The sequence below is a fragment of the Amborella trichopoda genome, chromosome 11, assembly GCF_054954075.1.
Source record: "Amborella trichopoda isolate Santa Cruz 75 chromosome 11, AtrichopodaSantaCruz75HAP2 v2.0, whole genome shotgun sequence".
Taxonomy (NCBI): Eukaryota; Viridiplantae; Streptophyta; class Magnoliopsida; order Amborellales; family Amborellaceae; genus Amborella; species Amborella trichopoda.
Window position 1 is genome coordinate 40,923,681 of NC_142346.1, and position 12,945 is coordinate 40,936,625.

Sequence of the window (12,945 nt, forward strand, 5' to 3'; positions counted from 1 at the left end):
TTGAAATCAATCTTTTTTCTCATGTCATTGCATCTTGATGTCGAGATGATCAACTTGAAGATATTGGGCAGCAAAATAACCTTTTCTAGTTAAATTTTTAGGTAAGATCTAATTTGATTGTTTAGAGCCTCGGCTCTATATAAACTTTTGAAAAAATTACGTAAATATCTGTTTTAGTTTTTATTATTACTAAAATACTGAATACTTTAAGTTATTATTGATATGTCTATTTTTTGGACTTCATAACAAGTTAAATTTGGTATAGGCGAAATGTTTTGGACTTCATAACAAGTTCATCGCGCGGTAATATTATTAAAAAACTGAAATTTTAAAATTTATTGTTATTGAAAAACTTAAAATTTTTAGTTCTTAAAAAACCAAAAATTTAAAATTTTCGATTTTTCCAAAAACTGAAATTGGCCTCGAAAATTTAAAATTTTTGGTTCTTAAAAAACCGAAAATTTAAATTTTGTTATTCTTGACAAAAATTTAAAATTTTCGGGTTTTTAAAAATTGAAATTGGCTTGATTTTTGTTTCTGAAAAACTGAAAATTGATAGTTTTTTTTTTTTAAATAGTTATGAAGTCAAAAAATGAACATATCAATAATAACAAAAAAATATTCGGAATTTTGATAATAAAAAAATACTAAAACGGATATTTACGTAATTTTTTCGTAACTTTTTCATTCTTAAAAAGCCCCAAGTATATCCATAGTGTAAGGGTACTTTGGATAACGTAGTCTAGGGAACAAGGTGCAGCACAAAGGGAGACGCGTTCCAAGGGCAGTTTGGTCAAATAAAAAGTCATGGAGAAATGAACGAAAACTGGCTTACATGGCGGCGAGAACCTCGAAACTTGCCAGCCCCACCACCATCTCTCCACCGAACGTAACGGATCTGTCACCGCTACATAAATTTACTAAACTAACCCTAGGCTTTTATCGTAATGACCAGAACTATGTTGCACCCAAAATTCTCCAGCCTCTCCGTTACCAAACCCGGACAGGATTGGTGGGGCGAATCTCTTACCTATAAAATTAATTTTGCATCGGACAAAATCATGATTAAAAAAATATTAAAAAATAAATTATATAAAATAAAAATTAAAGGTTAGAGGTTTTAAAAAAACCTGATAAAATATTTGATAAGTTTTAAAAATATATATATATATATATAAAGATGGGTTATAGGGGGATCAAGATTCAAGACCCATGCTATTTTAGGACCGATTTGACTTGATCGCCACTAATTCCTATCTAAAGTGACGATCTAGGTTAGGTGTTGTAAACATTGTGACTGTGGCAACCGGTCGGGTCCGCCTGGACCAGGACCAAACCCAAAAATTTTAAAATATCTATGTATTTAATTATATTTAATGTATTTCATATATAGGGATCCAAAAAATATTACAAGGCACCCGGTCTATTTTTTGAACCCATACCAGGACTGGACTCTACCCAACGCAAAAAATTTTAAACCCGTACTGGAAAAATATGACAAAAGAGCAACAGGGAAAAAAGGAGTATGTGAGGGACCGTATGGTTAGTGGTGCAAACTGGCGTACTTCCGTCATTTAAAACAAAAAGGTTTTTTTAAGGAAACATTGAAGTATATACCCCGATTAATCAATCTGTTTCTTCTCTCTCTCTCTAGAATCCATAATCCATTGAATTGTCCAACAGGCTTCCTCTCTCTCTCTTCTTCTTTCTCCTTCTAAAATCTGTATTCCAATCTCCATTCTTTTTTCTCTCTCTAGAATCTGTAATCCAATCTCTCTCTCTCTCTCTCTAAAAAGAGCATCTTCTTGTCTTACCATGAATAAACGAGAATAACATGGTGCCTGCAAAACCGCTCTTCCCACCCATATGGGATGGTTTTAAGGGAAACCACAGATGCTCTTGGGCTGTTTTGTCTCTGGTATTGACCTTCATGGCAGTTTCATGGCTTCAAATCAACACAAAAGCGGTATTCCCCCTCTCTTTTTCCTCTTCAACCGCCCAAGAAGAAAGTGGTTTTGCAACGGAAAGCCAGGACCCCAACAGTTGTATTGGGTTCTTCAGGCCGACCTCAAAAAGGACAAAAGTAGTTTCTATAACAGAGTTTGGTGGTATTGGAGATGGGAAAACTTCGAACACAGATGCTTTCAAGAAAGCCTTAAATTTTTGCAGAGGTTTTGGAGAGAAGGGTGGTTCTCGGCTTAATATACCGGCCGGGCAATGGCTAACAGGGAGCTTCAATCTCACCAGTAATTTTACTCTTTATTTAGAGAGAGATGCTGTTATATTGGGGTCACAGGTAAAACACGTCCTTTACTCATTAAATCGGATTTTATTGGCATCAATCCTCTCTCTATCAAGTGTTTATGATTTATTGGTTCTCTCTCTATAATGGGTTTTATCCGTTTCTCTCACTACAATGGATTCTCTCTCTCTAATGGGTTTTCTGCTCTCTCTCTCTCTCTCTCTGTACATGGATTGGTTTTAGGACGTGAAGGAGTGGCCTGTAATAGCACCCCTACCATCCTATGGCCGTGGAAGAGAGAGACTGGGAGGCAGGCATATAAGCCTCATTCATGGGGATGCCCTTACAGACGTTGTCATCACAGGTCTCTCTCTCTTCTCTCTCTCTCTCTCTCTCTCTCTAGAATCATTGGTAAAGGGTCAAAACTTAAAAATTTGGACTACTTTGCATGTTTTTGGAAAAAACCAGGTTGGTTTATTTATGCCTCGTGAAGTCTCACGCCTTCTCTCTTCTGCAGACCTTTCTCAGGCCTTGACATCCTAGCTCTATCTCTCTAAAACCAGACCTAGGTTTACTATGCTTTTCATGATATCTTAAAAATCGTCGGGTCCGGGCTGAATCACTCCATCTGATTCAAGAATCGATGAGGCGGTCCTGACTCCTACTAGATATTTGAGAACTCGCTGATGTAATTTTGTCCTAAAAAATTATTAGGATTATCTCAAAATTTTTATATTTAATTAGAAAATTTTTATTTTTAGTTAGAAAATTTTATATCAAATTTTTATATTTAATTAGAAATTTTTAAATTTAATTAGAAATTTTTATATCTATCGGTGCGGTTTTTATAATTAAGGCGTACCTCCAAATTTTATGTAATTTTGTCCTAAAAAATCTATTTTTATATCTAATTAGAAAATTTTAAATTTTAAAAATAGTTAAAATCAAAGAGATCTATAAAAATAGATGTATTGGAAAAATAGATGGCTTAGATAATGTGGTGAAAGATGCACTATAATTTTTTGACCCAAAAACATTTTTTTTTTTTTTTTTTTAACATTCATGCATCTAAGAGTTTTTCAACATTAAAACAACCTTTTCTATAGATTTTTGAGGCGCATCTTTATTTTTACATTTTAAATTCGCAAAATTTTCTCCTTTATTATTGTTTAATTTTAATTTTTAAATTTTTTTAACGGTTGTTCCAACGGGATCCTATCAAAATCCAGGCCAGAATCTGAATCACCGGGCCGTATTTTTAAAAAGGCGAGGAAGGTTCTTATCTGAAAAGAATAAGTTTGGCATGCGGTAGAGACAGACACGTTTGGACAGGAGAAGCATTTGAGTCATGGTGGATAAAAAACAATGAACGATGTTGTCAACGGGTACTATTTCTAGTGAGAGAAACAAAAATTATTATTTCTAGTGAGAGAAACAAAAACAAATCAGGACATATGTTAATGCTTGCAATAAGGTTTCCCTCCCTGCTCTGAGAAACAGAGTAGATTTTTTAAATTTGGAAACTTCTCTGTCCGGGACTTTCAAAACTGTATGTTTGGATCGGATTATAAAAATATTAAAAATTAAAATAGGGTTTTCATAATATTAAATAATAAAAATATAAAAATTAAAATTAATTTTAATAAGATAGGATCTTGAAAATATTTGACAAACTTAAAAAAATAAAAAAAATAGTAAAAAAAAAGTGGGTAAGAATACCCTTCGTAGATAGCGGAATCCTAGTCTAGACCCTGCAATTCACGATCTGGACCATTGGGTTTTGAAATTGGCATGCCTCATTCTTTGCAGTATGAGGAGAAATTATTTTTTAATTTTTCCTATTCTCTCACTTGATTCTAAAAATAAATTATATTTGTGCTTTAAGGTACAAACAATTTTGAATGTTTTTTTTTTTGCAGGAGAAAATGGGACAATAGATGGGCAAGGGAAAATGTGGTGGGAGATGTGGTGGAACAGGTCTTTGGAGCAGACTAGGGGCCATCTCTTGGAAATTATGAATTCCAAAAACATCCTCATCTCCAACCTCACTTTCCTCAACTCTCCCTTTTGGACCATACACCCAGTCTATTGCAGGTTCTTCTTCTCTCTCTCTAGAGGAATGCCTTTTATCACCTATTCTCCTTTGCATTAGGGGTGGCAATGGGCCCAGACGCTTGGCTTGGATCTAAAAAACAGTTTGGCTCGGGCCCGGTTCTGCTCTTATTTTTTTATTTTTTATTACTTTTTATTTTTTATTTTATTATGCCCGGCCTTGATACAGGCCTAGGGTTTTCTGAATAACTTTTCCATCTCTTTTTAGGCACTCTTGTGTTTTTTTTTCTCTCTCTTCTTTTTTTAGTGTAAAAATCTCTCTCTCTCTCTCTCTCTTGTTGAAGAAATTCGTTGGTATGATTTAATCAGTGACGTGGTGATAAAGGGGTTGACGATTTTAGCTCCTCTCAATGCGCCAAACACTGATGGCATTGACCCAGGTGCGCACCCTTTGCTTAAGATGCTCTTTTTCCTTATTCATAAAATCATCAAATCTTATCCATTATAATGAAAAGAAGTCCTAACCAATAATAATGTATATGTAAATGGGCCATCTGCGCGGATTGGATCGATGAACACGATGGTGATTTCCCTAATATTTAATTATAAACAGTTGTTTATGTGCACTTTCCACTTGCTTGTATTTTCATTTATAGACACGGACCCTACCTGACCCAGTGGGTCGGTCCAGGTCCAATTTTGGACCTAACCCAGGTTCAAGACCCATTCCCAACCCTAATGAGATCCCAATTTTTCAAAATCATCTCACTTGAGTCGGGACTTCACAAATTTGATTGGCTCAATTCGGGCTGATCGCATAAAGCTTTCGGCCATTGCCCATTGACAACCTTGTTTGCCTAGTGTGCGTGTGTGAGAGAGAAGCTGTTACTGACCTAGTGTGCGTGTGTGAGAGAGAAGCTCGTACTGACAGGGCTAAAACCGTTGTGCAGACTCGAGTACAAATGTGTGCATAGAGGATTGCTACATCGAGAGTGGGGATGACCTGGTAGCCGTGAAGAGCGGGTGGGACCAATACGGTATCACCACCGCCCGCCCCTCCTCCAACATCATAGTAAGAAGGGTATCAGGAACAACTCCAACATGCTCGGGCATCGGCATCGGTAGTGAAATGTCAGGTGGCATCTCAAACATCACTGTAGATGGCTTTCATGTATACAATGCCTCCTCCGGCATCCGTCTAAAGACAGACATAGGAAGGGGAGGTTACATAGCCAATATCTCTCTGTCTAACATCACCATGGACAATGTCAAGGTCCCCATTAGGTTTAGCAGGGGTGCAAATGACCACCCTGATGAGGGTTGGGACCCTAAGGCCCTCCCCATAGTGAAGGGAATAGTTATAAGAAATGTGGTGGGTGTTAACATAAAGAAGGGCCCTGTGCTAGAGGGCATAGAGAATGCACCTTTTCAAGACATATGTATGTTTAATGTGAAGCTTGAAGGGATAGAAGAAGCTCATAGGAAATGGGACTGCAACTTAGTCACTGGTGGCTCTTTTGGTGTCTTTCCCAGTCCTTGCCCATCATTACAAGGTAATGGAACATGCACAGGTGAGACACATGAGCTACCCAGTGTATGAAAGATCTAACCGAGCCGGCCAACCGGTCATAGGCCGGTTCCAGTTAACTCAGCCACCTATTACTCTCAAGAAGATTGAGGCTTCTTTCAATGGAGAGAGGCTACTTAAAAAGAGGAAGGGAAGTTGGTTTGTTTCCAGGACAAACTTCAGGGGTCCTTAACATAGGAGTTGGCCGAGCGAGCTCGCATTTTTTTGGGCAAGTGTAGCGGCCATTGGTCTCGGCTGGTGACTTTGTTTCCTGTTTTATTTATAAGTTAGGTGAGCCAAGATTCAAATCCATGATCATGCCATTGAGCCTTTTAAGAAACAAAACTAGGTTAAGCTTGTTTGGGCTTCTTGGAACAAATTTCAAAAGTTTAGGTTCCTTAGAACCCTTGAGCTGCCTCATCCCAACCGATACGTCTACCAGCACTAAGCCAATATTGTCGAGCCCTTATGTCCTAACTGCTAAGTCAAGAGGCTAAAGCTTATTAGTCTAAGAATGTGCTGCAAGCATGCAACCATTAAGCCAAGAGGACAGACACTATAAGGTGGCTGTTTTGGAAGGTGTTCTAATTTGGACTGTTGATTATGCTTACTCCAAAATGTTGTTCGGTTTGGGGTGCCTAACTACTCAAATATGAAGGGGACCGGACAACAGGATGTTAAAAGCTTCGCATTTTCATTTTCTTTTTATTTCAGTATGGCAAACCACTACAGTAGCATTTGATGACGCAAGATTTGATACAAGGAAGGGAAAAGAGAGAAAAGAGATACATTACAGAGAAGAAAGTAAAAGAAACGATGCAGATTACATGTTCAATGAATATTTAATTATTCTTTTCTTTTTCTACCATTTCCAGAAGACATTGGAACCGCACTTGAACTTATCCTTTCCTTCGCACTCAAGTTGCAAGTCATCTGTCAAGAAAGGCACTTTCTGCAAAAATTGCCATATCAGCCATTAGTATCAGATTACCAAAAGTTTCCTTTATTTTCAATTGACATATCAACTTTCCCCTTCCAGGAAAGGGATTCTATTTTTTTTGTAATTGGTAGAAAACCATTAAACAAGTATTTCAAATAAAATCCTTGAACTCTGTGATGGCCGGTCCCAAGTCGATCATGGCGGTCCCAAGCTTGGATAAATGAAGAGGTTGTGTTAGGTAAGTCGGTTAGCATAAAACTTTACTAAATCTTTTCATGAATCTTGAACCTAATGGAGGAATAGGATTCGTAATGGGGGAAGAATTAAATTCGTGTAGCCGACCTCAAATAATTGGGATAGAGCTCTAAAGATTATTATAATATGATAATGATAACGATGATTTCAAAAAAGTATTTTACTTCAATACTTGAAAGGAGAAATATGGAAGCACCCATCATCCATTACAAGTGACACATAGGCCATGAAGATTGACCATTGCCTCCAACTACATAGATTAGTCTGGATTTGGTTAATCTCCACCATCCGTTTTTAGGAACCGATGATGGATGGCCCTTTGCTGAGCCATTCTATACTACTACCACTCGCTTTTCAAAAGGGAAATTGCTATTTCCACCAACCTTTGCCAACCCAAATATTAATGGAAATCTTAGCAGGCCAATTAATTTTGGAAGGGTTCGGTTTGAATAAAGTATCAACCTTAAGTGATCAAAATACGGCGCGCCTCTAAATCTTGTTAAAAATTATCAAAATAGGGCGCACCTCTAAATCATGCTAAAATTTATTGTTTGGGTGCTGGAAATACTTACGAGGGCCCAAAAATCTATTTTCGCTCTTAATTATGAATTTTAAAGCTCTGAAAAATCGTGCATATCTAAAAACTCTCAAAATTTTTGAAAAGGGGTGGTCTAGATAATATGTTACAGGATACACCATTTTTAAGACTTCAAACCTTTTTTTTTTCATATTTATATATCTTGAAGTCAATATGATCAATTATAGGGTTTTTCAACATTTGAACAAAATTAATTGGTGGATTTTTTTAGATGCAACTTATTTTTATAGTATAATGTAGACATCTTATATTTTCCTTTATTGGAATTACAACAAAAAATATGGCTACAAGTAAAAGAAATATGACAGTTGAGATACCCTTTGAAAAACCATCTATTTGAAAGACCAAACCATCCAGTTTGTTACTATGGAGCACCCATCATCCATTTTGTTTTTGGGGCACTATGAAATTTCCCTAATTACAATGAAATAAAAGACAACATAATGTGGAAAAAACCAAAGGATTTCTAAATTATTATAGCACAAAATCTATGGTAGCATATTCTCTAAAAGTAAAATGATAGCACAGTAACCATATTATCAAGACTAGATTGGCGAGTCCAATCAGTCCGACTACCTATCAATTGTCTTGACCAGCCTTATTCAAATTAAAAATAAAGATTAGTAAAACTGATCTAAATCCAATGCTGGATCAATTTCAACCAGTCTAATATGTTAGTTTTTTGCCATATTAGACCAGCCAATTAGATAATTTTTTTCTAATACATTTTCTATTTTAAATTGATTTTCTAACTTTTTAAATTTAGTCGAACCGGTTTAACCAAAAATCGAATTAATTTTAACTAGACCATACCCATTATTACTTCAATGACCAGTAACTACTTCTTATCTTTTTTTTTTTTCAATATCCAAACACAATAGAAAAGCAATACCTTTTGCTTGGCGAGGTCATGGCAGCCGGTGAAATTCTCTGGGAACTTGCACGTGCCAAACTCAACAGTATAGGCACGTGCGAAGTTTGCACCGCTTGTGGCCAACCTCTTCTTGTCGTTAAGTTCCTGCACACGTGATGAGATTTCCCAAATAAAAGATAAGAAAAATGGCCGTAGTCCATATGATCATAGGAAATTTATGGCCCATATATCTCACCATCCTATGAATAGATGGAGTGATGGAGAGAGGCGGGACCCACAACTTAGATTATGAGGGGTTCCACTCTCTCTTAATCGCCACACATCCCTTGAATGGACAGCGATGGCACTAATGACCATTGATTTTTCATAGTTCTATGGATCATTTTACCCTTTAGCTTAGAGCGTGTCACGGCATTAGACGGTTTCTATTCAATTTTTGGACATTATTTTCTGGGCGAGGTTCGTATAAGGTGTCAGCCTTGAACAATCAGGTAAGGTGCACCTCAAAAATCACGTTAAAAGCTGTATTTTGGGATCAAAATTCCTATCAATGGTCTGAAAGTCTTTCTTCAACCTTATAATGAAATTGAAAGCTTCGAAAATAATGCAAATCCAGTAGATCTACGAGCACTCAAAATTTTTGAAAGTGGATGGTCTAGATAATGTTTCACGAGATCCATATTATTAGTACTTGAAATTCATTTTTTCTTTTATATCCATATATATATATATATATCAAAGTCAAGATAACAATTGGAGTTTTTGAAGTGCACGTTACTTCTGCAGTATAAGGTTGACACCTTATATAAATTTTTCCCTTTTTTTTTTTTAACGTACAAAAGCGTGAGCACTTTAAACAATCGAAGTAAGGAGTATCCCAAAATGATGCTGAACAATGCAATTCAAGCGCCGGAAATCCCTATAATAGCATGCAAATCTATTTTTGTATCTAATTAAGAAAATTTTAAAGCTTCACAAAATTTTTGAAAGCTTCAAAAGAAGCACAAGAAACAAGGAGAGGTAGATTCACCTTGTTAAGCTTGCTTTTCTCCAAATACTCATCTATGACCCCTGCGTTAGCATCAGTCGCGGCGACGGTGGTGGTGGCGAAAAGTGCAGCTGCCAAGCACAACATCGCGGCTCTCCTCCCACCTGCACACTTCTCTTCCTTGTCTAAGCTCACAGCCGAGGCTTGGGCTCTAACACTCATAACCTTTGATCCCGATGGCGAACCCGAAACGGGAGAGGCAGCAGATGGGATGAGGGGCTTCCAATTGGCCTCGGTGGCCGATACGGCCCCCGAAACCCCATAATTGCAAGCCAATACGCTTGAGTTCATGGCTGCCATGAGTGATCGCTCTAGAAAGAGAGAGAGTGGTCTGAATGTGTGTGTTTTGGGGTGATGTAAAATTGTGAGAATTTGATGATAAAGGGTGGCGGGTGGGAGAGGGAATGTGGTTAGAGTGTGGATAAGGTGAGATTGCCTCATGCCGCATTGGCTCACCCAATCAGATGAGAAGGGGTTGCTTCTTTTGTGGCCCCACTCCCATGCTATTTTGTGGTGTTGAGATGGTCAGTTTGATGGACGGTCTTGATATTCCTGTTGGGTACTTGTCCTTTCATCTCTACCGCTCATTCACCTTCACTAATGACAAAGAGGGGGCATGCCCCCCAGCAGGATCAAACTGTGCATTTACTCCCTCTCTAAAAAGAGCTAATTGAGACTTGAGAGGATCTTTGTGTAAATATATTCGTGAAATTATGAGATCCACTTAATAATCCACATATTATTATATTTTTATAAAAAATTCTGGCATTTTGAGTTCTTAACTATTTGGATCATCATCATAGTTAAAGCTTTTTTTTAACTAATTGAAATCGGCTACATGAATTCTGGGTTGTCAGGGGTCATAGCCTTAATGAGGTCTTTGAATTCTCAACAACTTGGATTTGACTACTAAAAATTAGACAACCTCTATTTAGTCTTAAGTCAAATTTTTCAGCACATAATTTAAATTTTGCTTTTTTTTATGTGCCCACAGCTTTTGTAATTTTTGCTTTTTTGTATTTGTGGGAATTTTTAGCTTGTAGAATATATATACGTATATGTAGTAGCCCAATTTCACATCCAATGATTAAGATTAATTGTGGCCACCTTGTGTTAAAGGTAAATAGTCTCATTTAATTTTTTTTTTTTTTTTTTTTTTATAAATAACCATAATGTTCAAGTCAAGATAATTTTCTAATACTTAAATTGTAATTTTCGATGAGGTATGAGGTGACGCTTAACTTATTTTAATAGGGCTGCAGCGCTATCAAACCATTATCCTTCAAAGTTTGATGATAAATTATTTAAATTTAATAAAAAAATGTAGTGATATGTTAAATAATTTAATCCTTAATCATTTTTTGAGAAATTCCCCCTTAAATAAAGGAAAAATCATGTCCTACACGAAACCCATAAGACCTCGATCTCCTTTACTTGTGGTTTATTACAGTCGGTGGATCAAAATAATCTCCAATCTATTTCAAAATCTATTGAAAATTATCAAATTCTTAAAAAGATGTAGAAGTATCAAATTCTCAAATTCTATTAACTATTCAATTGAAATTAGAAATCTGATATTTAAAATAGAAATTGAATAATGAATAAATAGATTGAAAACAAAGTCGAAAAACAACAAAAATAAGATACTTCTATTAAGTACATAAATATATGAACTTAAATAAAATCAATAAAAAATAAAAATCAATAAAAAAAAATCTCGTGTGGATTATATGTAACTTTGTCAAAAGTTCATTATTGCCTCTTAAGGCTATAACGATAGTTTACCTCCAATGTATAGGGTAGCTCACCTACAATGGAGATTGGGGTCCTACACATCTTATACAGTATCCCATATAGAACAAGTCACGGCCCATCCAAATATTGACATTAAAACCATCAATAAATTATGAAAAAATATTTGTTGGATTGCATACAATCAAACCGGCTATTTTGTGCAAGAAGATCTCGATCTTGGCATGAACTTCTAGAAAGTTCTATTTGGACTCAACATAGTTGATGATACACCCAGTGTTTAAAAAGACGGATCGGTGACTCGAATCAATCACACCCAAAGCTGTGTTGGATCGAGAAAATCAGTGGATCGGATCACAAGAATCGGTAATTTTTGTCCTAAAATTGTTTTAAAAATAATTCAAGAAAAAATTGTTCATCTTTTTTTTTTCTTGACTCAGTGAAGAATCGGCCGGAATCGATGAAGAATCAATGAAGAATCGTTGGAATCAGCAGTTCCGTGAAAAATCGGTGAATCTACTATTCTGAATCGACTGAATCCCGAGTTTTTACCGGATCCGAGACAGTTGTGACGATTTCCAATCCAAATAGTATAGAGAAAAATGATTTCAATACTGGAAAGTTTTGCCTTAAATTGTATTTCATCTTTAGTTATAAAATTTAAAGTTTAAAAAATAGTGTAAATCAAGCATATCAATAAAAACTTGAAAATCTTAAAAATTGACGGTCCAAAAAATGTCTTACAAAATAAACTCTTTCCAAAACTTGAAATCCTCTTTTTTCTCATGTCAATGCATCTTGATGTCGATATGATCAATTTGATGATATTTGGGTAAGAAAACAACCGCTTCTAGTGAAAGTTTTGAGGTAAACTCTAATTTGATTGTTTAGAGCCTAAGCTTTATATAAACTTTTCCTTTTAAAATATTATCTAATAATCAATAAAGATATAAAAAAGAGAAATTATCAAAAATATAACTTGATTTTGCCTAATTAAAAAAAAACCCACAACTTTCACAAACCTCGTCCACATCCTTTTTTTATTTTGACATTTGTTTTTACCAAAATAACCTTTACAGTAGTCACATTACCATATTATGATGCTTTAAGTACCATAATGATCAAGCTAAACATTACAATACTCTAAAGACCGTAATGCTCATAGTATCGTAATACGATAATCATTATGGTAATATGACTACCATAAAGGTTATTTTGATCAAAAAAATGTCAAAGTTGAAGAACAAAATGTGCGGACGAAATTTATCAAGGTCTCAAGATACCATTCAAAAGATAAAAAAGATTATCCACAAAAAAACCATTTATCTTTTGTATATATAATCCACAACTATTCTCACTCATTAGATGTCAAATTTGATAGCTTCAAGTGAGTCATGAAGTCCTAGATGTTTTTTGTAACTTTATGTCTATTCAATGACACTCTTACAACCGCCAATTTTAAAATTTAAGAGACAAAATTGATTGTGACCTTCTTGTACAAAAGGTAAATGATCGTTTTGACAATTCAGAAAAAAATAAAAAATCAAGTATTTTGTAACTACATTGTCAAGTGGTGCATAATCTCTAACGCGTACCGCAAAGATAACCGCCACTGAA

General features: G+C 35.6%; 2 protein-coding genes across 4 annotated transcripts; one reads left to right on the forward strand and one right to left on the reverse strand.

The window, feature by feature from the left end:
* Positions 1 to 1,412: 1,412 nt before the first annotated feature.
* On the forward strand, positions 1,413 to 6,724 carry LOC18432218 (Pectin lyase-like superfamily protein). 3 transcript variants are annotated; one of them, XM_006842330.4, is made up of 5 exons: positions 1,413 to 2,296; positions 2,486 to 2,606; positions 4,162 to 4,336; positions 4,664 to 4,734; positions 5,245 to 6,724. In XM_006842330.4, exons 1-5 carry the CDS (start codon positions 1,835 to 1,837, stop codon positions 5,892 to 5,894), a joined length of 1,479 nt encoding a protein of 492 aa, XP_006842393.1. In that variant the 5' UTR covers positions 1,413 to 1,834; the 3' UTR covers positions 5,895 to 6,724. The 3 variants fall into 3 exon arrangements, with proteins under 3 accessions (XP_006842393.1, XP_088708449.1, XP_088708450.1); XM_088852324.1 differs by lacking the exon at positions 2,486 to 2,606 and having other exon boundaries at positions 1,609 to 2,296; XM_088852323.1 differs by lacking the exons at positions 4,162 to 4,336; positions 4,664 to 4,734.
* On the reverse strand, positions 6,537 to 9,929 carry PSAN (photosystem I reaction center subunit PSI-N, chloroplast, putative / PSI-N, putative (PSAN)). The gene is made up of 3 exons (XM_006842329.4): positions 9,559 to 9,929; positions 8,547 to 8,672; positions 6,537 to 6,813 (listed from the first exon to the last, which is right to left on the reverse strand). The coding sequence occupies exons 1-3, from the start codon at positions 9,874 to 9,876 to the stop codon at positions 6,724 to 6,726; spliced, it is 534 nt and encodes a 177-aa protein (XP_006842392.2). The 5' UTR covers positions 9,877 to 9,929; the 3' UTR covers positions 6,537 to 6,723.
* Positions 9,930 to 12,945: the final 3,016 nt, after the last annotated feature.